This window comes from Sinocyclocheilus anshuiensis, unplaced genomic scaffold (assembly GCF_001515605.1).
Source record: "Sinocyclocheilus anshuiensis isolate Anshui unplaced genomic scaffold, SAMN03320099.WGS_v1.1 scaffold227, whole genome shotgun sequence".
Taxonomy (NCBI): domain Eukaryota; kingdom Metazoa; phylum Chordata; class Actinopteri; order Cypriniformes; family Cyprinidae; genus Sinocyclocheilus; species Sinocyclocheilus anshuiensis.
In genome coordinates, this window is record NW_015549590.1 from 1,625,279 (window position 1) to 1,652,888 (window position 27,610).

Below are 27,610 nucleotides of genomic sequence, written 5' to 3' on the forward strand. Positions count from 1 at the left end.
TAACTTCCGTTTCATGCCGACAACAACGACAGAAGCCCCAGTCTTTCTATATAGGCTGCAAAATGAGCACATGGTGAACTGTGACACTGATCTGCTTTGTGCCTTTCAACGATGTAGCTTTTCAACCTGCGTGCTTTTTTTGCGGCATACGTTACAAGGACAATAAAGATGAACAATCAAGGAATCATGTCACAAGAGAAGATGGAGCTGGATGTGGACATCCCGTCGTCGCTTGTTCAGAGCGATGGGCACTTGAGACGATCTAACAGCGAACCCATGATAAACGGCCTGAGGTGACGACTGATTACATATCTTGTGATGTTTAGACCAGTAAATGTATTCTATTGGTATGTTATTCAACCTGGTGAGCTGCCTACTTGACCATGCTGAAAGATCCAGCTTAAGCTGGTAGTTGACTGGTTTCTAATTGGTCCAAACTAGCTAAACCAGTTTTAAAGTGGTCAAGCTAGTTTTTGGAACCTGGTAGCTGCTTTGCCGTCTGGAAAACACAGCTTAAAGGGCTAGTTCACCCAAAAATGAACATTTGCAGAAAATGTATTCATTCTCAGGCCATCCAAGATGTAAATGAGTCTGTTTGTTTATCAGAACAGATTTGAAGAAATGTTCCATTACATAATTTAAACACCAATGGATCCTCTGCAGTGAATGGGTGCCATCAGAATGAGTTCAAACAGCTGATAAAAAACAAAAAAAAATAATGCACATGAATCCACTTGTGAAGCAAAAACCTGCATTTTTCTAATAAATCTGTCATTAAGATGTTTTTAACATAAAACCATTCATTTGAGCTCTCTTTCTGACGGCACCCATTCACTGCAGAGGATCCATTGGTGAGCAAGTGATGTCAATTTCTCCAAATTTGTTCTGATGAAGAAACAAACTTGCCTACATCTTAGTTGGCCAGAGGGTGAGTAAATTTTCAGCACTTCCTTTCATTTTTTTGGTGAACTTAGGGTATAGGTTTGCAAAAAGGGGTGCATATAATTTTGGGGCATCATGTTCCTACACAATTTTTGATGTCTAAAATGCTGTATAGCTGGATAACTTACAAGTGTTGAGAGATAACATGCATGACTGTCGTGGTTGCTCTCTCACTGATAGAGAGCAGAGATATGAAGCCATGCTAGAATAACATGTGTTGAGTTATCAGGGCCGCTCTCAAGAACAGATTGTGTTGGTTAGTATAAAACTCACACATTAGTACGGCAATGGTGTTAAATACAATATTTACTCTAAATGCGTACTTTAGTTTGTACAGGTTTACACTTTTAAAACACGTTTTGACCTTGTAATGTTTAATTAAAATGTCAGAACTAGACCTTCCGGTGAAACACCAGACTTCTCTCTGGTAACACATGCAGGACTTCTCCAGTTATTTTATGTTTAAACCCCACCCTCTGCCTGCATTTTAAAGTGCAACGCCAACATCTCAGAACCAAATCCCTGCCCTACATTTTCCCCACACACCTTGATATGTTGCAATAAGGATCTGTCACTACTTGCTCAGTTTTATTGTGACTTTAAAGTTTAAATGAGTAGCTTTTAGTACATGCTTATGTTAAAAATGTCTTCTCTTTCCCCAGTGATGCTTCTCAGGTGTTCCAGAGAGAGGTTCTCCGCAGCAGAAGAAACAGTACTACTGTTGTCCGACCCAATGTGGTACGTAAAGAGTTGCAGCAGAATGCGCTCTTAATGTGTGGATTGGTATGGTTTGTTTAATGCATTTTGCTTATTTGGATGTTCATGCTTTTTAGGTTCCATCTTCACCAGTACGTGTTCCTAGCACAAGACTGCAGAGGATCAAACAGGTGATTTTCATAGCATGTCAGACTCACTACTTCTATATATGTGCATATGGGAGAGTGTGCTTAAAAGTACATGCTAAAATTACATTTTGGAGTTCTCGCAAACCACCAGTCTTTCAGACTTAGACTGGTTGGTAGTACCGTGCTCCAACATGGCATTATAGATATGTACAATAAGTTACTTGGTGTTGATGTGTTTGCTCATACAGGGATTCTTTATATGCTTGTTCATTTGTAGGAAGAGGGTGTTGATGTGATGAACCGTGAAACTGCTCATGAACGGTAAGAGCTCACATCTGCTGAACCTCCAGGGCATTGGTTTCTCATTTTCAGTTACTGACAGCAGGTTTTGTCCGCTTGCAGTGTTCATAACAATAATTGACAGGTAGAGCCCGGCGTGTACCGTACACACTAAAATGAGGGCTTCTATTAGACTGCTTGACTTTGGTCATTTGTTGGATGGAATAATGTCAGTGTTTAGTGGCATATCTATTAATTTCTTCCTGTCTGTGTATTTTTTTTTTCCCCTTATAATGTCAATCAATCTAGGGAAGTGCAGGCAGCCATGCAGATGAGCCAGTCTTGGGAGGAGAGTCTTAGTCTGGTAAGTGCCTGGCTTACAAAAATAAATAAATTACACTGCCGTTAAAACATTTGAGGTCATTTAAGATTTTTGTTTTTAAAAGTTAGCAAGTCCAAATCTGTATTTATTTGATCAAAAAATGAAGTAAAAACTGAAATTGTGAAATTTAAATTTAAAAAAACTTTTTTCCATTTGAATATAATTCAAAATGTAATCTATTACTATGATGGCAAAGCTGAATTTTCAGCAGTCATTACTCAAGTTGTCAGTGTCACATGATCCTTAATAAATCATTATAATGTTCTGATTTGCACTCAAGAAACATTTATCATCAGTGTTGAACTTTTTTTTTTCCAGGATACTTTTGCATTCTTTTAAGGAATATATTTTTTTAACATTAAAAATGTCTTTACTGCTATCATTTTTGATAAAATTAGTGTGTCCTTGCTGAATAAAAGTATTAAACTTACTGACCCAAACTACTAAACAGCGTGTATATTTTCTTTTTAACCTGAATCATCACTATTGTAACAACAACTGAGACGGTGTTCTCACTCAGATAATATAATGATGCATGCGGTAGCTATGTTGCTACACTTCCTCTTTCCCCTATTGATGGGATTGTGGAAGAGAAAATGGAAGCATGCTAGAAAAAAGCTCATGGAGTCAACAGGGCCACCAGTCTCTCAAGAACAGACTGGATTGGTAGTATAATACTCCAACACTGCATTAATAATCAAGTGGTTAATTAGCTGTAATAATACTGCCATATTGGGTAAGAGATTTCTATGGTTATGCTTTGATTCTATAGAGTGATAATGATCTTGAGAAATCTTCATCGTCATCTCCGAAGCGGATTGATTTTGTGCCTGTGTCTCCTGCTCCTTCGCCCACCAGAGGGATCGGAAAGAAGGTATCTCTATCTTTTGTTTCATTAATAACTTGCTGTACTGTTGTTGCTATTTAAGGTTAATGCGTTGTCTGATTTCTCTCTCTTCAATGAGCAGCAGTGTTTCTCTCCGTCTCTTCAAATCCTGGTGACCAGTAACGGATTGACGCCCAGCCCTGTTCCCAGCCCAACACGCCGCTTCAGGTAAGTTCTGTTCAGGCATCCCGCCACAGTAGGAAAGTTTTCTGCTGGCATTAGGCATAATAGTATAGGTTACTATAGTGTAGGATATCAAGTTGAGTAGCTAATGTCACTCTCATCAAACGTTTGCCCAGCAGGAGGAGTCAGAGCCCGATCAACTGCATCAGGCCTGGTATTCTGGGCCCTCTCAAACGCAAAAGTAAGGGAGCACACATGACACTTTGTTTTGTAATGTTGTTACATCTGGGATGCCTAAAAACAGTAAAATCTTTTGGTGGATTCTCAGGTGAAATGGAGACAGAAAGCCATCCCAAGAGACTCTTTCAGGGAACCACCAACATGCTGTCCACAGAGGTGTCCCACTTGCCTGAACTTAACACCTGGTGAGTTTTCACAGTGGACTTATTTTAATTTTGAGTACTTTATATGTGGTGTATGACGACTTGGACGTTTTCGAGTTATAAACTCTCCATCTATCTTTAATCTGTCAACTAGTGTTGTCCAAAAAAAACAACAACAATGGTATATATCAATTCATCTGAATATTTGATACCTTCATTTACTCATTTTTTTCCAGTATCGATACAAGCTGCACTTTCACACTCCCTTCTCTCTGACAGCGAGTTGACATACCACCTGCGGTGTGTGTAGTTTAAGAAGTATATTGTCCATTGCATTGCCTATTTCAGAGTGAAGCGCAGCGCTCTGTTCATTTACAATACAACTGTCAACACCAATGGTTGAACATTTGACTTCAAACATGTATAACAATACCCTTCAGATATAAAAAAAACATATCAAATCGTTCCACCTTGGTGTTTTGATTCAAATATCCAATTACTGCAGGTATAAATGAATTCTTATAGATGTTTCTCACTGTCCTGGGCATTAGTGTCTTCTAGAAGGCAATAAGACAAGCTGATCATTCAAAGGATGAGTAGCATCTTTCAAAATGCACTCAGCTTTCCTAACACACTTGCAGCACATGATCCAGTGTTTTCAGCGTCTCACAGAGGCTCTGTTCACAATAAAGCCCAAAGTATACTTCTGTCTGCAATTCCACAATGGTCCGTGCACTGACAGTATGAAATCAAAAAAAATTTTTTGTCGTCATCAGGCAGGTGCGTGTACAGGTCCATTTTTGTGAAGTTTCAGCTCAAAATACCCCATAGATCATTTTTTTAATATCACTTTGAAAATGCCCATTTTTAATGGAAGCAGAAACGCACCGTTTTTGTGCATGTCTCTTTAAATGCAAATGAGCTGCTGCTCCCTGCCCCCTTTTCCAGAATCGGACTGTGACTTTACAGCTTGTACCTCAGATACTCTGCCAAAAAACATCTGTTTGGTTTTGATTATCATGTCTATCTCGCGGAGATAATACATTTTAAACTATATTAGTTTGAACTACTTGTATACGGTTTTCTGAGCTCACATCTGAAGCACACGCACAGAAAGCAGCTGTCACACGGCATGTGAGTACTAAACTAAGTTCTCTTTCATGTCTTACTGCGCTTAAAACTGTAAAATATACACAAGTTTGTTAAACACATGAATTATAAAAGCAGTCGGCTATGTCTGTGAAGGTAAACCACTGGGAAAGAAACTGGATGTTTATGTTAGATCTGTGTGGCAGCAGCGTAATATACAGTAAATAAATCAATAAATCCACTGCTCTCTTGTCTCCTCTGAGGCTGGGACTCTAAACAGTGTTCTGTGCTCGAATGTGCAGACAAAGACCGAACAGTTAGCATGTTTTGCTCAAACTTTCGCAATGGCGTTAGAACTGGTACACCGTTGTCGCTTGCGAAAACAATGGCGGTGCCGTGGGTGGAAACTTACAGATTATGGGGCGGTAATATTATAATGAGATCCCCTTACAACGTCACTAGGGGAGCGAAATCAAAGCGGCTCGTTTTTTCACAAACTTGCAGATACATTTTTTTCCCCATGTTTTCTGGGTTGGTAGATGCACCGGGGACCCGATTATAGCACTTAAACGAGGAAAAAGTCCGATTTTCTTGATGTCACCTTTAGAATAGTAACATTTCTGTAATAATAATAGTATAATACTAATAAGAGTTTCAGTTGCTAAGAAAATATTTTGTCTGATCAGAAGTAAATTTAAATGCTAAAAATGAGATTTTTATTTTTATGCCCTTTATTTTGTGGCAGTGTTTCCTCATAATATGGATATTTAGAAATTCCAGTTTTGTGGCAACATTAATGTCTACTATGTCAATTATTACTAAATGGCAAGAAAAAGAACATTTCTCTAATAGTTTCATTATTTTATTAATGACTGTTCAATTTAAAAAAAAAAAATAAACTGCATGAGAACTTGAAGCATTATTTACTTGTCACTGTAAAATAGTGTTATGGCTGCATGTTGTCATTTATTTATATTGCCCATTTAATTATTGTGTGTAGTAGCATATTACTTTCTGTTGAATATTGCTGTGAAATTGAAGTTTGTATCAAGTATCATCTACTGGAATATAGATATCAACCCCATTGGTTTTAAAGTCACTAGCAGTAATTTTATAGGTGATATTTTGTCATGCGAGTCCATTCGCAATATAATTCTGGCTTAATTATTTGAAGACTTTACACAACAGTCAGCTCATTTACTTTTGTTGTGAATGGATTCCAGCTGTGAAAAAGGACCTGTCTTTACCATGCTTTCTCTGTGTCACTCCAGCAGTCTGTCTCCGGATCTTCTGGATGGGAGTCTCAGTAGCGTCGGCTCCTCCTCCGACTCTCCCGCCAAGATGGAAGGAGTGTCGCCCTCCTCCAGTAACTCGCTTCAGGACCTCTCCCCTAAGTGATCCGCCGAGCATCACGTACATCACAGGAGGACTGGGCCGCTTCTCAGGCCCTTTTCTACTCGTTTTACTTTTGTTCCCAATGCCTTTCCAAAATGGCTTTCGTTCTTTTCCTGAATTGTTCTGTTACATTACATTTAAAGCGAGGCGTGAGAGTTTTCCGTGTGGGACAGACCCTAAGGGCATGGATGGAAAGACTGTGGATGTTTTTTGCATCAGCTGCTATAAATAGATGTAAAACATGGTGTATAGATCTGTATCAAAGCGAAGGACATCACGGAGGAGGATCGTGGATTTTGTTTTTTGTTTTGTTTTTCTTTCTGATACCGCTTCGAAAAGAAAACCGCTGTAAACAGGAGAACAACTACAGGCACGTTCTTTGATTTGCAATCTCAGCTTGCCAACCAGTATTGTGTGTGAGAATTTAACTTATTTTTTTGGCTTTTATTTGTATGTAAGTATGTACATAAGATTCGTGGCAAAACGTGCAGAGGCAAAGAGCTCGACCGGGAAACTGACAGCCGCCTCTTCTGCAGTTTTATTAGCGGTGCAACTGCACTTTAAAGGGGCAGAATTTCATTTTGCGCTTAGGTCTGAATCTGCTTATGTAGTTTTTCAGGAATGGCCTTTTTTTGATTTTCAAGTAGGTGGAGGAAACTTATTTTATTTTTTTTTTCAGATCTTGGCACTTCATTCTCTGTTAGAATGATATTCATGGTTGCTATACACAACTACTGCAGATGGGATTTAATATTGCAGCTGTTGGTAACCACTAAACCCTCGATTTGAACACTACAGAGAAACTAAACTGCCTGTTGAAGCTGGTCAACCTAAAGACTTGCGTACAGCCATGTTGTCAGAGAATGGAGCAAAACATCCGGGGCTGAGATGAATGATGTCCCGTGTATGTTTTAACTTTTCACACAGTGGCTTTGCCCCGTTTGTTATTCGGGAAGGATTTGGAGGAGAATGCAATGCTCTCTACAGTTGCAGTTAAACGCATTTTCAGAGGCTGTTAACAATCATACGTTTGGCAATGTGGAGCAGAAGTGCAAAGAAATGAAACCCTCTCATCAAAAATGTTATTTGTGGAGTTTTAAATGTAATCTACTGATACCGAAACGGTGTGCCATTTAAATTTGTATATAAGAGAAATGTACAACTGTAATAGGAGGAGTTCTTTGTTTGGGGGTGTAGTTACTTTAGGAAATAGTATTTTCTTTTGTAAATGGTTTCCTAAATTTCATTACAAGAAATTGCTTTATTTCCTCAAGCATGATCTGATGTATCATAAATTCATTTTTCTGTGCAAGAAAGTGATTGTAAAATTTTTTTTTTTTCATTTAAGTGAATTGAAAGAGTGAGGGGGTAAGAAAAGTGACACCGCAGTGTAAATCTTTTTCTGAATGTCTTTGCAAACAAAAATACAGTAAGTGGGTCGTGTAGATCCAGGTTTTGGCCTGTAGTGATGGGTGAAGTGTATTTGTAGTTTGCTCTGCTGGTTTATTTTTTGTCCTGTGGACGTGTCGAATTCTTTATTTAATGATTTTACTCTGTCCTGTCGCCTCGTGCAGTGCTTTTAAAGCCTTTGCACATGAACTCTGTCGAGGAGGACTTGAGTGCTGTCATGAGGACGTGTAGTTGTGCTCTCTGAACAAATCTTGTTCCCATCATATCAGAGACTTCCAGATGTCAGAAATAAATTATTTGTCCAGCTATTTTGTTGCCTTGTCTTGTGATATCAAACTTACCTGCTGTTGAGTCTGGTTGTCTTCAAATACACGATGGTCATAACGGATGTTAAAAAGTACTTTTTGTGCACTTCATTTAGTCATAATTAATCTTTCTGCTTTTCACAGACTGTGATGCATTTCTACAATTAACTTTGTGAATGTATCATTTAACTATTTTTAATGTTTTTGAAAGGCTCTTATGTTCACCAAGGCTGCGTTTATTTGATCAAAACCAGCAAAAATAGTAATAAAATATGATAATTGAATTGAACATCACTGTTTACTATTTGAATAGATTTTGAATGTCATGTATTCCTGTGATGCAAAGCTTCATTTTCAGCATCATTACTCCAGTCTTCAGTGTCACATGATCTTCAGAAATCATTCTAATATGCTGATTTCCTGCTCGAGAAACATCTCGTATCAATGTTGAAAACAGTTGTGCTGCTCTTTGATGAATAGAAATGCAAAAGAACAGCATTTATTTGAAATGGAAATCGTTTAAACATTATAAATGTCTTTTCTGTCATTTCTGATAAAGATAATGCACCCTTGCTGAATATAATAAAATGTAACTAACCCAAAACCATGTATTATATTACTGTGGGTAATATAGAAACTAGTTACAAAGGGGTTTCTAAGACCGTTTCTGAGAGAGAGTTTGGAAAGAGCCATTTATATTCAAACTTGTTCTTCAGTCTGTTGTAACTTAAAAAATTTTTTTTTAAACAAGCCAAGTAAAAACACTATCTAATCCTGTTCTAAAAAAAACATTTATCACACTCAAGTTACATATTGCTTCCTTAACCAACTGAACTATCATACAGAAACTAATGTTACTACCAATACTTTTGAACATGAAAGTGTGTTTAGGAAATGCTTTTAACAATCAATTTCTTTATTTGATGTGGCATCTATAGAGATTACTGTGCACAAGACTTAAGCAGTGGACAAACATCAGAACATAAAAGCCATTTTCAGTCTTGAGAAAAGCAACAAAAAGGCACAGACACCGAATATGACGTATAACAACACATTTAATTTAATGTATTCATGTTCCTCTACACCCCCCTCCCACTTAACATAATAGTCAGCCGGATTCAATGGCAGCTCAGTCAGTGTTCGGCCTGTAAACACAGAACGCTCCCTTCACCTCGCCCATGGATCTTTGTGTCTTCGTGTCTGTGAGTTTGTGATGATCATTTAAGAAGTTAGTTCCTGTTTATAGGGAGTTTCTCAGACGTGCTTCCCCTCCATCCTCACAACCCTCCTGGCTGTGTTAATGTCCATATCTCCCCTCTTCATCATTTTAGTTCCTTTCAACGAGATCGTTTCCAAGAGCACTTCAAGTGCGCAGAATAACCATTGTAAGAAGACCTGTGCGACATGGGAAACAAATCATGATAAAGTGCACAAGACAATGTATATTTGCAATATGATACTTTTTTTGCGACTCACCTAAAACATAAGCAGCTACAAGTTTCTTGTTAACACTTAAGTGGAGGTAGACAGGCACTGTGGATTCCTGCTCTCCCAGAGTTGGGAGCATAAGGGCCGCCATACACACCAGGCCTAAAAGGACAGTGAGGAGGCTGGGGCCCCCAGATGCTGTACGGCTCTCTGTGCAAACACAGAAAAGGAAGAAGCAGATGGTTTTAAAATGAAAGCAAACCACCAAACAATAAAAATAATACAGCTCTCTGACTCCACCCAGTGGGAAAAGGAGTTAACAGCAACAGCTTTAATAGAGAGCTCAGTAAGGCCTAAAGCTAGCAGGGAAAAGCTACCAACCAGTCCGTTTTTTTTTTTTTTACACTGTATACAGTTATTTTCAAGCAAAAGTTATATATATATATAAAATAGATAATAATATACATATATGTATAAAAAATATATATAGAATTATTTATACTGTACTACCATTTTACTTTAATATCGTGATGCATTTCTGACTGAAACGAGATATTCAACAGCGAGCAAAATGCTGAGACATAATTTTATTCTTAGTGAATTACCTGGATTATAAAAGTTTTTTAGTGACTGGTGGATTGGATATTTAAAATAAATGAAGAGTGTTGAAAAGATGGAGAAAGCCATTACTCTTTGATGAAAGATTACAAGCTTTTTTCTTTGGAAATACAAGCGCCTATGAATCAATCACAGCAGGAACCAAGAATGCGTTTTAAGAACATAAATTCACGTTGACTGTAAAATGCACCTGTCTGGAATGCAGTCTGCTCAAAGAACACTCTGTCAGCAAGCTGCTCCTTCATCCTGCGCTCCTCTTCCTGGGGCCGGACCTGGGGCTGCTCCTGAGCGGCGGAGGGCAGCAGAGTGGCCATCACTTCCTTCCTGCCCAAAGCCTTCCTCTGACTCTGCTCAGACACCTGCAGCCGGAACTTATCAATCACCCCGTAATGACAGGCCCGCACGTCCCTATGGCGGATCACACTGTTTGGCGAAAATCACAAGAAATGGAAGGCTGTGAAAGGCTGAAACAAATCGAAATGACATTTTTCTGTTTCAAATATTGTGCAAGACCTGGAAACTTACATATCCACGCAACATTGCGGTTTAACAGCACCAGTGGCATCCACCACAGCATACTTGTTTGGCGCTGTGCACAAAACTGATGGAACAACAATCAGTTAAAAAAGGAAGGACCACTGCAACACACTATGGCTACTAAAACAAAATATATGACTTACCTTTGAATTTAAGAGCAAACTCATAAGGGTTGTAGAGGGTGAGCACCTGCTTATGTGAAGCCTGCTCATCTGCATAGAACACCAGCTCAGTGGGGAACACAAACACTGGAAGGCTTCCCTCCACTAGGTCAGGCTGCCGGCTCTGCTGCTGCATTGGCTTCAGCTGAGCTCACGTCCTCCTCCCTTTATCGTATTTCCACTCCGTCTCTGGGCTGAAACGGTGCAGAGATCCAGTTCTAAATGCAGCCAGTTCAGCTCTTTGGCAGCATGACGCTCACCTCTGAAATGACAGAAATGGGGCCACTTCATCATGACAGACAATAGGAGGCAGAAACACAAATAATATGTTTACATAAAAATAACAAAGTTTGTCATAATAATAAAAATAGAACATCAAACATTAATAGTAATGAAAAGAAATATCACTGAGCAGCAAATCAACATATCAAAAAATGATTTCCCAAGGATCATGTGATGCTGAAGACTGTAGTAATGATGCTGAAAATTCAGCTTTGCCATCATAGGAATAAATTACATTATAAAATATATTTAAAGACAAACCAGTTCTTTTAAATTGTAATAATATTTCACAATATTACTGCTTTTATTGGATTTGAATCAAATAAATGCAGCCTTGGTGAGCATAAGAGACTTCTTTCAAAAAACTCACTCAAATAGTGGGTCATGACCAAAAAATGATCCAGGTCTGTTCTGATGCAGATGGCTAAATGATAAATTAATTCACATGAAGAAACTCAACTAACTATATAATTGTGCATTACTAAGATAACAAAAAGGAGGAGAAAACACTTCCCATATCAGCCTTGATGTCAAAGGCTGCACATTCTGTCAAACTGTGTGTAAATCTATTTTTGGCACAGATTCATCTGTCAACTTGGTATAAGCAGCCAAACTAGACAGACACCAAAAAAACCCAGACTGTTTGGCAAGCACTCAAAGTGCAAAAAAAACATGTTCTACTGTGAATTGTCAGCTGTTAATTAAATGATCCGACTTTATAAATATTTAGAAACTAAAATGATCAATTATCCTATTTAATGTGTCATGTTAATAATTTATCATGTTGTTAGGCCTATGCAGTTTGTGGTAATATGTCAATATTTGATCTGAAAGACGTTTTTTGTACAATAACCAACTTTGGTACCGTGCTGGGCAAATTGACATAAAATCTGAATCCTAAAACAAAACCAGCTGCGGACTAACGCAACAGGAGGTTTAAATTACAACGGAATTCGTCTGAAACTCAAGGATTTCGCAATACGATCTAAAGCAATAAATAAATAACGTCAAACCTAACCGTCTCTAACATCATACTAGTGGTCAATGACACAGCATGACAGCTGGCAGATACCAGCGTGTCTGCTCTCAAATATCAGTCCAGAGATGAATTCATCTGGCTTTTACAAATGTCAGATAAATACACCCAACAGGCACGTAAAAAAACAACGCTACTCCTCAACTAAATACTAAACCCCCCTGTAAGTGTCCTCTGTATAATACACAAAACCCTGTCGAATTATTGATGTCTAGCTAGAGAATGTCTAGAGCAGATCGGATAACGTCCTGACAGACCTTTTGTCCTCTTGAAGGCTATTGTGTTTCGCTGACTATTAGCAGAGAGATCGCTATATGTAATATGACATTCGTATTTTAATAAACCAACACATTAAAGCGTCCATTTGCGTCCGCAAACCGTGTGATGTCAAATATTCCTCACATACAATACATTTGGATGTCTAATGTTAAACTGAATTCAAGAACGATATCAGTATCTGCCTGAAATATGATTAGCAATCGCTGTCATTTCAGTTCTCCACAGTAACTAACATTTAATAAGACGTTCCGCTTGCAGATACTGTTACTGGTTAAAATAATTAAATAAACGTGATGTTTAGTATTGTTCAATAGATGTATTGGATGTTGACGTATTGCTGGTATGGTTAACATATTCATGCTAGCATAACAATATGGTAAAATCGAGATAACACAGCGTTTAATATTACGTTACTTAAAGAATAAGGTATATCAAAAACAATTAATAAACATATATGTTTACCTCACTCCCGTTTAACGATATTTATTTCAAATCCCACCCCGTTTCCTTTTTCTTTGTCAACAATACGCTGCAAGGGCGCATTGAATGCTGGGATACTGGAGGGCTTCGGGAACTCCGCCAAAGTCATCTATGACGTCATTGAGTTTCGCAAATGTACTTTCTGTTATTTATAATATTTTTCTCTGGAAATGTTTTCAGAAGATAAATCGTCTTTCGTTTTATACCTCTAAATCTTAAACACAGTTTGGGTGACCGTTTTCCAATTATGAAAAATCTTAAAGGGACAGTTCACCCCAAAATAAAAATTCTCGCATTACTTGCCCACGTTGTCCCTAAACCTGTGTGGCTTTAATTCTTCACTGGAAGAGTAAAAGAGACGCTGGGCAGAATATTACAGGGGATGAACGACTCAGTTACCATTCACTTTTTGTTTAAACTGAAGCGGTTATTCACATACTTTTTATTTTTAGGTAAACTGTCCCTTTAAGGTTTAAAAGCAAAGCTCAAAGGAAGCATTTCGTTAAAACAAAAAAAAATTTCTATAGATGTTAGCAAATGAAACCACAGGAAACCAGTAAATAACATTTTTTAAACCAGTGAACCGAACTTAACATTTGACAACACGACATACAAGCATGTATGTCGCCTATAAAGTTGAAGTAAACAACTCATCCTAAAGAAACCTGCACGCCCTTTAAAATGAAAGCTATCCACCACCGCCTTTTCAGGGCACAACCCATAATCAAAACATTTGTGACCGCTTGCACACATTTGCACAATGAGCAAATTTATAGAACATTTTGCATGACAACAAAAAAAAGTCTACAGAGAAATTAAAACAGGAAGAACATGACGACCTTTATAAAAACCCCTCTCTCAACGGACATACATACAGTTCAGGAATGAACAACACTGACAGATTCACGTTAAAAATGTATCCTTTGTTGTAAACCAGTATGCCAACGGCTATAATAAACAGAAACCATGTGGTTAAAAAAAGACAGTCGAATATGCTCTACAATATGGTGATCTTATGTCTGGGATAAGACACGTTTCTCACGCTGCCTAAGCAGGCTATTGAGATGTAGTTATGTAAAAATGCGGCTGATTCGATTCTAATAAAGGGTGCTGTATGATCGGTACTTGCTGACAGGCTATTCCCTACGGATATTAAAACACACCTAGTAGTATTAGCTACAGGAGCTAGCTTTCGCGCAGGGTAAATATATCACCGCAAATGCCTTTACATTTATCGCAGCGCGTTCAGTGTGTGGGATTATGGGGAACAGGACTTCCAAACAGGTACGTCCCTTTCTGACATTCACAAATTCAAAGGGCATGTGCAGCGAGGCTCCACGGAAGCCGAGGAGCGCGATTTAGGAGGAGCCAGCGCCTGACAACGCTGCTTCTTCTCCCGCGTCTGTGCCGCTGTTGTCATGGTCTCAGGCGGATTGTTGAATTAACATGGCGCTTGCCTATACTCTCTCGAAGGAGATAAACAAGAGGAGGGGAAAGCGGACGAGGACGGATTTCTCCATGGTCAGAGGGAGGCACAATTATTATAAAAATCACACAGAACCCAAGCTCACCCAACTCCCCACCCCCACCAAGACAGCTAGACCAGGATCAGGGGAGGAGGGGGTCGCCCTTTATATGAGATGAAAATGAAACTACATGTGACCCTGAACCATAAACCAGTCATAATGGTTAATTTTATTTAAAAGATTTATACATCTAAACGCTGAATAAATAAGCTTGCCATTGATGTATGGTTTGATAGGATAAGACAATATTTGGCCGAGATGCAACTTGTTGAAAATGTGGAATCTGCGGGTGCAAAAAAAAAAAAAAAAAAAAATCGCCTTTAAAATGGTCTAAATAAAGTTCTTAGCAATGCATATTACAAATCAAAAATTAAGTTTTGATATATTTACGGTAGGAAATTTACAAAAATACTTAACATCCAATATCCTGATGATTTTAGGCATAAAATAAAAAACGATTATTTTGTTGGCTGCTACAAATATACCCGTGCTACTTTTTGTACGACTGGTTTTGCGGTCCAGGGTCACCTATATGTTAAAAAAGAACGTGTCAAATCTGTCTAACACGCAATGCAACAGCAAAAGCGCCCATTAAAAGAAAAAAAACAACGCGTACAGGCGACACGTAACATCCCCGTCCACCCCTCGATCCGCTCGCGGAGAACTGAGAGTATAAGGAATTCCACGACCTCGTTGCTTATTTATACATGAGTGGGCGTGGCTTCGCGGCTCGGCTCAGCCAATGGCGCTGCAGCGGCGGGGCGAAGGCGTTTCGGTCTTGCTCGGAAGAGAAGTTCTCTAACAGCGCGAGCCCAGCACTGCTCAGAAAAGACAGATAGATAATCAGGCGGCTGCAAAGGGTGGCAGTACGACCCTCTTTTGGGGGGGTCTGATTATAACAAAATATATACACACACATATATGCATGCCCAGGGCCGCGAGATAGGTCATATGCCGATTGTAGATATTTTAGCAAACATCTAGAGGTCTATCTATACATTTCAAAATGCCTATTTTACTTTTTCTGATAGACACGTCCGCTTCTATGAATCAGCGCACTTATTTGGGTACGACGTTTCTGGACATTGCTAAAGGCGCGGTTGAGATCTTTATGAAGGTAAAGCATAATTTTACCCCGACTTTTTCAGCTTGCTGTTGTACCTTGTTGGAGTTAAGGATCCCTATGACAGGATCAGTTTAAATTAATGTTTATTGTTTCGTTTTCTTTAACAGCTGCGTGCCCGAGACCCGGCTAGTAGAGGCGACAGGTACATGCTAGTTACATTCGATGATCCACCATACGGCGTAAAGGTAAATAAATACTACTAAATTGTGCTTATATGTGGTTAAAGCGTAGATTTCTTTTGCTGACAGTGAGACTCTACTGTCCCTCTGGTTCGTAGCATCGGGTCGGGCGGCCTCCCGGTGACGAAAACGGCTATTTTTTGTTAAAATATCCGCAGACCCGGAGCAGCGCAGCCTCTGAACATGGCGGACATTTTGCTTTTGTGTTGGGAAAGCTCTCGAGCGCTGAGATGGAGGCGGAGAGATTTATTATCCACTGTGACGTAGCGCGCGACGCGTGCACGGGCCAACTCGGTCCGGATTGGACAAGCGGCCTGCCCTCTGTCGCGTGCCCTCCTCTCGCATTCTCATTGGCCACTGTAGCCTGAACAAATCAACACGATTTGATTTGTGCAACAGCCCTCAATAAGCAAATGAGGAGATGCTTTGCAGGGTTGCGTTGCTCTTTATGAGAGAGAGGGAGACGCTTGTGAGTTGCCCTTGAAAACAAGCATCAACTTCCTTCCCTCTCCACTCCTAGTACATTCACCTCCCTCCCATTCATATTTAAAATTCCCAAACACCAAACAGGTGAAAGGTGACGTGCCTGTCACATCAGGTCACTCAATCTTTGAAGTTTACTCAAACATAAGATATACCTATACAAGCATAATTGCTAATTGCTCACTATTAAGCCAACTTTACATATAAGGCATGAACCACAGTGACTTCATGCTATACCCTCCCATAAGTGCTTCCTGTACAAATACAAACAAGTGCGAGTACAATAAATCTGGTACAGAAATTAGGAGGAGTTTTGCTGTTTTCATATGTGACAGCCATTCATATTTTTCTGTTTGGGGGTAAAGACAGTAAGGATAATAGTGGGTCTATGAGCTGATGGTGTGGTCAGGCATCTGCATGAATTGTATTCAAACACATCTCTTTACTCAAGAGTACTAACTGAACGTAATGGCAGTCAGTACTTGCTTAATAGATTAATTGATCATTCTAAGACACAAGGGCACGACTAGACTTGCATGTATTACATTCAGGGGCGTCTTGTACCTATTTTCTTTTTTGAGGAGGCAGTGACAGTTCTGGCGTGCAGAGATCCAGTTCTAAATGCAGCCAGTTCAGCTCTTTGGCAGCATGACGCTCACCTCTGAAATGACAGAAATGGGGCCACTTCATCATGACAGACAATAGGAGGCAGAAACACAAATAATATGTTTACATAAAAATAACAAAGTTTGTCATAATAATAAAAATAGAACATCAAACATTAATAGTAATGAAAAGAAATATCACTGAGCAGCAAATCAACATATCAAAAAATGATTTCCCAAGGATCATGTGATGCTGAAGACTGTAGTAATGATGCTGAAAATTCAGCTTTGCCATCATAGGAATAAATTACATTATAAAATATATTTAAAGACAAACCAGTTCTTTTAAATTGTAATAATATTTCACAATATTACTGCTTTTATTGGATTTGAATCAAATAAATGCAGCCTTGGTGAGCATAAGAGACTTCTTTCAAAAAACTCACTCAAATAGTGGGTCATGACCAAAAAATGATCCAGGTCTGTTCTGATGCAGATGGCTAAATGATAAATTAATTCACATGAAGAAACTCAACTAACTATATAATTGTGCATTACTAAGATAACAAAAAGGAGGAGAAAACACTTCCCATATCAGCCTTGATGTCAAAGGCTGCACATTCTGTCAAACTGTGTGTAAATCTATTTTTGGCACAGATTCATCTGTCAACTTGGTATAAGCAGCCAAACTAGACAGACACCAAAAAAACCCAGACTGTTTGGCAAGCACTCAAAGTGCAAAAAAAACATGTTCTACTGTGAATTGTCAGCTGTTAATTAAATGATCCGACTTTATAAATATTTAGAAACTAAAATGATCAATTATCCTATTTAATGTGTCATGTTAATAATTTATCATGTTGTTAGGCCTATGCAGTTTGTGGTAATATGTCAATATTTGATCTGAAAGACGTTTTTTGTACAATAACCAACTTTGGTACCGTGCTGGGCAAATTGACATAAAATCTGAATCCTAAAACAAAACCAGCTGCGGACTAACGCAACAGGAGGTTTAAATTACAACGGAATTCGTCTGAAACTCAAGGATTTCGCAATACGATCTAAAGCAATAAATAAATAACGTCAAACCTAACCGTCTCTAACATCATACTAGTGGTCAATGACACAGCATGACAGCTGGCAGATACCAGCGTGTCTGCTCTCAAATATCAGTCCAGAGATGAATTCATCTGGCTTTTACAAATGTCAGATAAATACACCCAACAGGCACGTAAAAAAACAACGCTACTCCTCAACTAAATACTAAACCCCCCTGTAAGTGTCCTCTGTATAATACACAAAACCCTGTCGAATTATTGATGTCTAGCTAGAGAATGTCTAGAGCAGATCGGATAACGTCCTGACAGACCTTTTGTCCTCTTGAAGGCTATTGTGTTTCGCTGACTATTAGCAGAGAGATCGCTATATGTAATATGACATTCGTATTTTAATAAACCAACACATTAAAGCGTCCATTTGCGTCCGCAAACCGTGTGATGTCAAATATTCCTCACATACAATACATTTGGATGTCTAATGTTAAACTGAATTCAAGAACGATATCAGTATCTGCCTGAAATATGATTAGCAATCGCTGTCATTTCAGTTCTCCACAGTAACTAACATTTAATAAGACGTTCCGCTTGCAGATACTGTTACTGGTTAAAATAATTAAATAAACGTGATGTTTAGTATTGTTCAATAGATGTATTGGATGTTGACGTATTGCTGGTATGGTTAACATATTCATGCTAGCATAACAATATGGTAAAATCGAGATAACACAGCGTTTAATATTACGTTACTTAAAGAATAAGGTATATCAAAAACAATTAATAAACATATATGTTTACCTCACTCCCGTTTAACGATATTTATTTCAAATCCCACCCCGTTTCCTTTTTCTTTGTCAACAATACGCTGCAAGGGCGCATTGAATGCTGGGATACTGGAGGGCTTCGGGAACTCCGCCAAAGTCATCTATGACGTCATTGAGTTTCGCAAATGTACTTTCTGTTATTTATAATATTTTTCTCTGGAAATGTTTTCAGAAGATAAATCGTCTTTCGTTTTATACCTCTAAATCTTAAACACAGTTTGGGTGACCGTTTTCCAATTATGAAAAATCTTAAAGGGACAGTTCACCCCAAAATAAAAATTCTCGCATTACTTGCCCACGTTGTCCCTAAACCTGTGTGGCTTTAATTCTTCACTGGAAGACTAAAAGAGACGCTGGGCAGAATATTACAGGGGATGAACGACTCAGTTACCATTCACTTTTTGTTTAAACTGAAGCGGTTATTCACATACTTTTTATTTTTAGGTAAACTGTCCCTTTAAGGTTTAAAAGCAAAGCTCAAAGGAAGCATTTCGTTAAAACAAAAAAAAATTTCTATAGATGTTAGCAAATGAAACCACAGGAAACCAGTAAATAACATTTTTTAAACCAGTGAACCGAACTTAACATTTGACAACACGACATACAAGCATGTATGTCGCCTATAAAGTTGAAGTAAACAACTCATCCTAAAGAAACCTGCACGCCCTTTAAAATGAAAGCTATCCACCACCGCCTTTTCAGGGCACAACCCATAATCAAAACATTTGTGACCGCTTGCACACATTTGCACAATGAGCAAATTTATAGAACATTTTGCATGACAAAAAAAAAAGTCTACAGAGAAATTAAAACAGGAAGAACATGACGACCTTTATAAAAACCCCTCTCTCAACGGACATACATACAATTCAGGAATGAACAACACTGACAGATTCACGTTAAAAATGTATCCTTTGTTGTAAACCAGTATGCCAACGGCTATAATAAACAGAAACCATGTGGTTAAAAAAAGACAGTCGAATATGCTCTACAATATGGTGATCTTATGTCTGGGATAAGACACGTTTCTCACGCTGCCTAAGCAGGCTATTGAGATGTAGTTATGTAAAAATGCGGCTGATTCGATTCTAATAAAGGGTGCTGTATGATCGGTACTTGCTGACAGGCTATTCCCTACGGATATTAAAACACACCTAGTAGTATTAGCTACAGGAGCTAGCTTTCGCGCAGGGTAAATATATCACCGCAAATGCCTTTACATTTATCGCAGCGCGTTCAGTGTGTGGGATTATGGGGAACAGGACTTCCAAACAGGTACGTCCCTTTCTGACATTCACAAATTCAAAGGGCATGTGCAGCGAGGCTCCACGGAAGCCGAGGAGCGCGATTTAGGAGGAGCCAGCGCCTGACAACGCTGCTTCTTCTCCCGCGTCTGTGCCGCTGTTGTCATGGTCTCAGGCGGATTGTTGAATTAACATGGCGCTTGCCTATACTCTCTCGAAGGAGATAAACAAGAGGAGGGGAAAGCGGACGAGGACGGATTTCTCCATGGTCAGAGGGAGGCACAATTATTATAAAAATCACACAGAACCCAAGCTCACCCAACTCCCCACCCCCACCAAGACAGCTAGACCAGGATCAGGGGAGGAGGGGGTCGCCCTTTATATGAGATGAAAATGAAACTACATGTGACCCTGAACCATAAACCAGTCATAATGGTTAATTTTATTTAAAAGATTTATACATCTAAACGCTGAATAAATAAGCTTGCCATTGATGTATGGTTTGATAGGATAAGACAATATTTGGCCGAGATGCAACTTGTTGAAAATGTGGAATCTGCGGGTGCAAAAAAAAAAAAAAAAAAATCGCCTTTAAAATGGTCTAAATAAAGTTCTTAGCAATGCATATTACAAATCAAAAATTAAGTTTTGATATATTTACGGTAGGAAATTTACAAAAATACTTAACATCCAATATCCTGATGATTTTAGGCATAAAATAAAAAACGATTATTTTGTTGGCTGCTACAAATATACCCGTGCTACTTTTTGTACGACTGGTTTTGCGGTCCAGGGTCACCTATATGTTAAAAAAGAACGTGTCAAATCTGTCTAACACGCAATGCAACAGCAAAAGCGCCCATTAAAAGAAAAAAAACAACGCGTACAGGCGACACGTAACATCCCCGTCCACCCCTCGATCCGCTCGCGGAGAACTGAGAGTATAAGGAATTCCACGACCTCGTTGCTTATTTATACATGAGTGGGCGTGGCTTCGCGGCTCGGCTCAGCCAATGGCGCTGCAGCGGCGGGGCGAAGGCGTTTCGGTCTTGCTCGGAAGAGAAGTTCTCTAACAGCGCGAGCCCAGCACTGCTCAGAAAAGACAGATAGAGAATCAGGCGGCTGCAAAGGGTGGCAGTACGACCCTCTTTTGGGGGGGTCTGATTATAACAAAATATATACACACACATATATGCATGCCCAGGGCCGCGAGATAGGTCATATGCCGATTGTAGATATTTTAGCAAACATCTAGAGGTCTATCTATACATTTCAAAATGCCTATTTTACTTTTTCTGATAGACACGTCCGCTTCTATGAATCAGCGCACTTATTTGGGTACGACGTTTCTGGACATTGCTAAAGGCGCGGTTGAGATCTTTATGAAGGTAAAGCATAATTTTACCCCGACTTTTTCAGCTTGCTGTTGTACCTTGTTGGAGTTAAGGATCCCTATGACAGGATCAGTTTAAATTAATGTTTATTGTTTCGTTTTCTTTAACAGCTGCGTGCCCGAGACCCGGCTAGTAGAGGCGACAGGTACATGCTAGTTACATTCGATGATCCACCATACGGCGTAAAGGTAAATAAATACTACTAAATTGTGCTTATATGTGGTTAAAGCGTAGATTTCTTTTGCTGACAGTGAGACTCTACTGTCCCTCTGGTTCGTAGCATCGGGTCAGGCGGCCTCCCGGTGACGAAAACGGCTAATTTTTGCTAAAATATCCGCAGACCCGGAGCAGCGCAGCCTCTGAACATGGCGGACATTTTGCTTTTGTGTTGGGAAAGCTCTCGAGCGCTGAGATGGAGGCGGAGAGATTTATTATCCACTGTGACGTAGCGCGCGACGCGTGCACGGGCCAACTCGGTCCGGATTGGACAAGCGGCCTGCCCTCTGTCGCGTGCCCTCCTCTCGCATTCTCATTGGCCACTGTAGCCTGAACAGATCAACACGATTTGATTTGTGCAACAGCCATCAATAAGCAAATGAGGAGATGCTTTGCAGGGTTGCGTTGCTCTTTATGAGAGAGAGGGAGACGCTTGTGAGTTGCCCTTGAAAACAAGCATCAACTTCCTTCCCTCTCCACTCCTAGTACATTCACCTCCCTCCCATTCATATTTAAAATTCCCAAACACCAAACAGGTGAAAGGTGACGTGCCTGTCACATCAGGTCACTCAATCTTTGAAGTTTACTCAAACATAAGATATACCTATACAAGCATAATTGCTAATTGCTCACTATTAAGCCAACTTTACATATAAGGCATGAACCACAGTGACTTCATGCTATACCCTCCCATAAGTGCTTCCTGTACAAATACAAAAAAGTGCTATTAGTACAATAAACTCAGTACAGAAATTAGGAGGCGTTTTGCTGTTTTCATATGTGACAGCCATTCATATTTTACCATTTGGGATAGCAAGGTCTGTGAGTTGATGGTGTGGTGAACTGTATTCAAACACATCTCTTTACTCAGAGTACTAACTGAATATAATGGCAGTCAGTACTTGCTTAATGGATTACTTGATCATTCTAAGACACAAGGGCACGACTAGACTTGCATGTATTACATTAATGGGCATCATGTACCTAGTTTTTTTTTTTTTTTTGAGGAGGCAGTGACAGTTCTGGCTCTTCTGTGTATGTTTATGAGTCATGATAGTCTAGTGCTGTAATTTTGTAAAGGGCCAGGTTAACATCCTTATATAATATAAATTTTTTAAGCAATATTACTACTGAACTTCAGTGATCGCCCTTCATTTTCTGACCAGAACTGACCTTGTGGTAACATTGTTTGAAAACCCCCCAAAAACCCAAATAAATTATTATTAAATTATTATTAATTAATGCAATGACTATATAGCCTACTTCTGATTTATGAACCAAAGCAAGAACATATTAACACTTGCTGTCGCTATTCCAGAATATTACAAATATTACATAAGTCATGCATCAGTCTTACACATATTCTGTAGCTATTATACATATTATACATATATTATATTATATTATCTATTATACATATCTCATTAAATACTATAACTCCCTAGTAAAAAATATTTTGTAAGATCCCCCCCAACTCTTTCGTTTTGCACAAATCACATAAGCTAAATTATATATTTTGCCTTCAAAAGAGCAAAATTTACAAAAAGGTAATATTAATTTTGCACCTAAATAATCATGCAATGTAATTACCAAATGTAGAAATATTGTAGAAATGTAGAAATATTTATTTTTTGACATTTAAAAGCTGTTTAAAATCAACTTATCATGCTCAAAAGTTTGAATGGGCATGAACCTCTGAGTACATTCAACAGAGCTGTGATTTTTATGACAATAGGGTTTGTAGTGTTTACCAACATGCTTAAAATCCACACCTCTGTCACACAATATTGCATATAAAAATAATCCAATAAGCAAATAAACCCAATTCTTCATCAGTTTTCAGACCTTTCTCTCCCCACGTTCAGCATCAACTTCTGTTTGTAAACTGCTGTGCCAGTTCTCTTGACGTGCCATTATATTGGATGTGGGAATTGTGGTTATGTGGTCACTATGCATGGCCTAATTTCAAAGTATCATCCATCATTTTCCCAGCCTGGAGTTGAATCAAGGCCTGTGTACTGTCTACATGTGACGTAGTGGTACCTGTCTTCTTTGTTTGTGGTTTGACATTGACAATGAGAGTAGCTCTGTGCTTTAGCACTTCATTAGTATGGACTATCTGGCAGGTAGCCAGTTACTGTCTTGGGGGGTTTTCTTACTCCACTGCTTGTCATGCAGTTTTTCCACCCTGTTCCAGTTTATCCAAGATAATCTGAGGCTGACTTCCAAGTGACACTTAACTCTATAACTACTTTTCCTGCTTATACTATACACTAATGATTCGTAGTAGACATATGGCATGTTTTAGCCGCTTACGTGATGGAATTTTGAATGTGCAAGTGGCAAATGCTTGGCATTGTTATCCTACTATGTCTTTGTTTGAGAAAGTGTTATGAGATGTTATAACTGCCCTCTTACATAAGTTCTTAGCCCTCTCTGAGCTATTCGTGGCCAGCTTGTTTCTCCTGTTTAAAAAATACTTCTCAGCCAAGCAGTGTCTCTTCAGAATTAGCGAGCAGGCTAACCCAGTTCTCGACTAGAATACAGCCTAGCAAGAATCTGGCCTCTGTATCTGACAGAGTGTCTTTTTTATTTCCCGTCAATTATTCATGAGATTTTCAGCAGCTAAACAGTGAAGAGTTCCATTGAGCCTCCAGTCCTCATAAAGCTCTCTTTTCCTGTTTGTGTGCCTCTCTTGTTGTCTGAGCCCCGGCCAAGCAGAACATTATTCTTAGTCTTGCCTACAGTATTTTCTGAAGTTGACACAGTTTTTGCCCTTTGCAATTTTCTTAATCAATTAATGTTGAGATTACTTATCATTGAAGTGAAAGGTTAGAGATGGAAATGAATTTGTTTTGTCGTAAACACTGTGTTGTTTCTGTCGTTGGTTAATGAAGGAGAAAAGAAAAATTAATGTAACTGCATTTGTGGTTTACGCCATGAGGCTCTGGAAAACAATGCAAACACCTCCATATTACGTTATACCTTCTACATTTTTACATTACCCCATCTAACATTTGGACACTTTATGAATGTCATTGCGTTATATAACAAAATATCACTTTAATTTACGGTGTCCTTGTTACAGTGTAATTTATGCATAATTTACTGTTACTATAGTAACTACATATAACATATGTAACAAAGACACTGTAAAATAAAGTGTTACCCAAAAGTCTTATGGATTTGGAAGGACATGAGGGTGAGTAAATGATGAAAGAATTCTCATTTTTAGATTTAAGACAAAGAGTATTTAGACACTTTGTAGCTGTCAGATGTTAGTGGATCAGTTTCTTAGTTAATGTGATAAACTACCTGTGGTTCCACTGATATAACACCTGTGTGAACTTGAGGAGAACAAACTTCATGAATCCATTAAAACGACATTGGGACCAGTTGCTTAAAAGTAAATGCAAAAATGAGTAAGAAAAATCAGGTTACTTTGAAAAGGCATCATTTGTTTGTAGAGCCCACTTGATATTTTATTAGGTAATGCAATGAAATTCATATATTTTAAGTGTGACTAAAGTGTCCAAATAGCTTTTAGAGTCACTGTACATTTACATGCATTATAATACATGATGCATGCATAAAATATTTTGGTGCAGCCCAGGAATATCTCATCTGTGAATCCAGTGGCCTTATGTTTATCGTGTAGACTGCATCATGCTTTATCTTGCTCTGAACCTTATGAAATGGGAGTGGCTGAGGTCCTCTCTTCATGACAGATAGACAGGCCAAATATTCCTTCAGAAATCCACAATGTTGCTCCTCCTCCTTAAACCTCATTCACAACATATAACTAAACATATACTCTCTGCATTTCTTTGCATTGGCTCTATACAAGTAGCTGAAAAAAGGTGATCACCAAAAAAAAAAAAAAGTTCATTCACTCAGAGTCAAAATGGAGATCTGTTTGTCATGAGCATGATGGTCCCTCTGATCAGTACTTTGGCTGGTTAACCAGCTCTCATTCCATTAGAGTGACAACTTTAGTTCCTGCCCTGCCTTTATCATCACACATGACAAGCACCACCCTGCAGACCGCAGATGTGTCCCTCCTGCAAAACTGGGTGGGTGTATGTAACTGAGCTCAATGGTTATCTGTGATCAGCTCAACCTTTAGGCGATAGTAGAGATTAAAACCTGGGACAAGGCAACCTGATCCTGGAATAATACTCAGGCCATAAGGGCAGTCGCTTAACCCATGTGAATCCACCCCGGGTCGTCACGTGCCCTTTCTGCTGTGATGATTCCTCCTGCAATCACAAGAGCTGTGTTTATATGACTGCTGCTTTCCTCAGAACAGGAGCTTAACAGGGAACAAGTCCTTATCTGTCAGTTTATGTAAAACTGCTCATTTGTCTTGCCACCTGTCCTGCATTTGGCAAGGAAATACAGAGCCAGGTTTGATGGTACGCTAATTCTGAAAGCAGAAAAAAGAAAATGCATTATATGCTCTCTGTAACTAAACAACAGCTTTATGTTTATCTAACATAATGTTATTGCTTTCTCCATTCTGCTCTGGGGGGACATATATGGTCGAATCTCATGAAACCTGTCAAGATGATACCCGGTTCATATTTCACCTCAAAATCCAACGAAAAAAATGTGAAATTATACATTCGCCTAAAGCAAAATAGAGACCATTGAGATTTTTGTGACCACTTCTTTTGCATTGTGACATTATTTTGATGACAATTAAGCACATTGTATTACTGTAATGCATAAAAATAATGTATTATCTATATTGGAAATCATTTATACATCAGGGTAGTATTTGCTGAACTGCCTTTATTTATGCATGTGTAATTACAGTATCACAGTAAGGAAAATCTAATGACAATCACTTTTGAGAATAAATGAAAATCTTACATGAAAAACATCTGGTACAAAAATACATAATAGGTTAATTAGTCTTAATTTTCTTTATATAAAATATAATTGTATTCTGTTTTTCCCTTTTGGTTTTGGGGTGAAATATGATGTTGATATGTAATAATATATTATTTAAATTGTAAAGTGTTTATACATCATTGTAGTGTTTGCTGTACTGCCTTCAATTTGTGCTATCCCCCCCAAAAATACCGTATTACAGTAATGAAAATGAGAATCACACTGAAAATAAATAAACATCCAAATATAAAAATTTCAGAAGTGAAATATCTAGTACATAACAGTAATGCGAAAATCAAAAAATAATATCACAAAGTAAAAATATTTTTTCTTTTACTTTTGGAGTAAAATATGGTCTGGATATGCTTTCGTGACATTGACCTGTATGTGGATTACAATGTTTGTTCTTTCCTCTGTTGGATCGCCGTCAGGCTTTTATTCTTTAAAGAAGGGTTTGAGTTTACATTTCCTCTGTTAAAGCTACAATTAGGGTATTATCCTTTTTCCTGGCTTATTCAGTGTTCACATTCCTTATTCTCTCCCATCTTCTTCTGCCTCACTGGACAAGGGTGCGATTAAAGGAGAGTCTGATTGCAGTCACACTTCTTCAGAGCCAATAAATTGTTAATGCGGAGGGAAAGACAGACGGATGGGGAAAAAAAATAGAATTACGCTGTTGCTTGAATTATTGAGTGCCAGTTAGAAGAGCTACCGCTTGAATGGTTTCTTTTTTTGTTCCATACATGGATAGAGACGTACACTGTCAGGACAAATCTCTGCCTGCTTTGTTCTTTAATGCTTCCCAATACACGCACACATGTGAAGCTCAACTACCTCGGGATCTGACCTGTTAAGTCTTCTCTCCCTTGTGGGGATTTACAATGCATGCATGTTTATGTAATGTGTTGATTTATTCATGCTGAGTACATTTCATGTGGAGCAGGAATCATTTTGTAAAAGCAAATTTAGTGAACTATTAACCTCGGTTCTGTTCTCAGCATCTGAACTCATTATATTGGTGTTTTTACTGTGTTTGTTTTGAGTGAGCAGTAAAGTAATGACTGTATTCTTCTGCTGGGAGGGGTAATGTGGGTCAGGGACAGACACACACACACTAACCACATGTCTTTTAAAGATAGTAAAACGAGTCAAGCCTTATGTAGCGGATCTGTGTTGCTTCTTACCAGGCTGCCTGTCATAAC

General features: G+C 38.7%; 3 protein-coding genes across 9 annotated transcripts in view; 2 read left to right on the plus strand and 1 right to left on the minus strand.

Moving 5' to 3' along the window:
• Positions 1 to 23,168, plus strand: pabir2 (PABIR family member 2). 5 transcript variants are annotated; one of them, XR_001630747.1, is made up of 11 exons: positions 1 to 293; positions 1,605 to 1,680; positions 1,776 to 1,829; positions 2,065 to 2,108; positions 2,376 to 2,430; positions 3,221 to 3,322; positions 3,417 to 3,502; positions 3,634 to 3,698; positions 3,786 to 3,882; positions 6,201 to 7,352; positions 23,158 to 23,168. XR_001630747.1 is itself a non-coding variant. In XM_016446519.1 (10 exons), exons 1-10 carry the CDS (start codon positions 169 to 171, stop codon positions 6,325 to 6,327), a joined length of 831 nt encoding a protein of 276 aa, XP_016302005.1. In that variant the 5' UTR covers positions 1 to 168; the 3' UTR covers positions 6,328 to 8,106. The 5 variants fall into 5 exon arrangements, 4 of the variants coding, with proteins under 4 accessions (XP_016302005.1, XP_016302007.1, XP_016302008.1 ...); XM_016446519.1 differs by lacking the exon at positions 23,158 to 23,168 and having other exon boundaries at positions 6,201 to 8,106; XM_016446521.1 differs by lacking the exon at positions 23,158 to 23,168 and having other exon boundaries at positions 6,204 to 8,106.
• mospd1 (motile sperm domain containing 1) lies at positions 9,077 to 15,038 on the minus strand. 3 transcript variants are annotated; one of them, XM_016446524.1, is made up of 6 exons: positions 15,003 to 15,038; positions 10,766 to 11,045; positions 10,611 to 10,686; positions 10,276 to 10,508; positions 9,516 to 9,677; positions 9,077 to 9,434 (listed from the first exon to the last, which is right to left on the minus strand). In XM_016446524.1, the coding sequence occupies exons 2-6, from the start codon at positions 10,917 to 10,919 to the stop codon at positions 9,403 to 9,405; spliced, it is 657 nt and encodes a 218-aa protein (XP_016302010.1). In that variant the 5' UTR covers positions 10,920 to 11,045; positions 15,003 to 15,038; the 3' UTR covers positions 9,077 to 9,402. The 3 variants fall into 3 exon arrangements, with proteins under 3 accessions (XP_016302010.1, XP_016302009.1, XP_016302011.1); XM_016446523.1 differs by lacking the exon at positions 15,003 to 15,038 and adding an exon at positions 12,843 to 12,928; XM_016446525.1 differs by lacking the exon at positions 15,003 to 15,038 and adding an exon at positions 11,436 to 11,627.
• LOC107658008 (integrator complex subunit 6-like) overlaps positions 20,899 to 27,610 on the plus strand; it is a 22,968-nt gene continuing 16,256 nt past the window's right edge. Inside the window, exons 1-2 of the mRNA XM_016446385.1 lie at positions 20,899 to 21,290; positions 21,407 to 21,484. Coding sequence (XP_016301871.1) covers positions 21,180 to 21,290; positions 21,407 to 21,484 — 189 coding nt within the window. The 5' untranslated portion in view covers positions 20,899 to 21,179. The remainder of the gene's footprint in view (positions 21,291 to 21,406; positions 21,485 to 27,610) is intronic.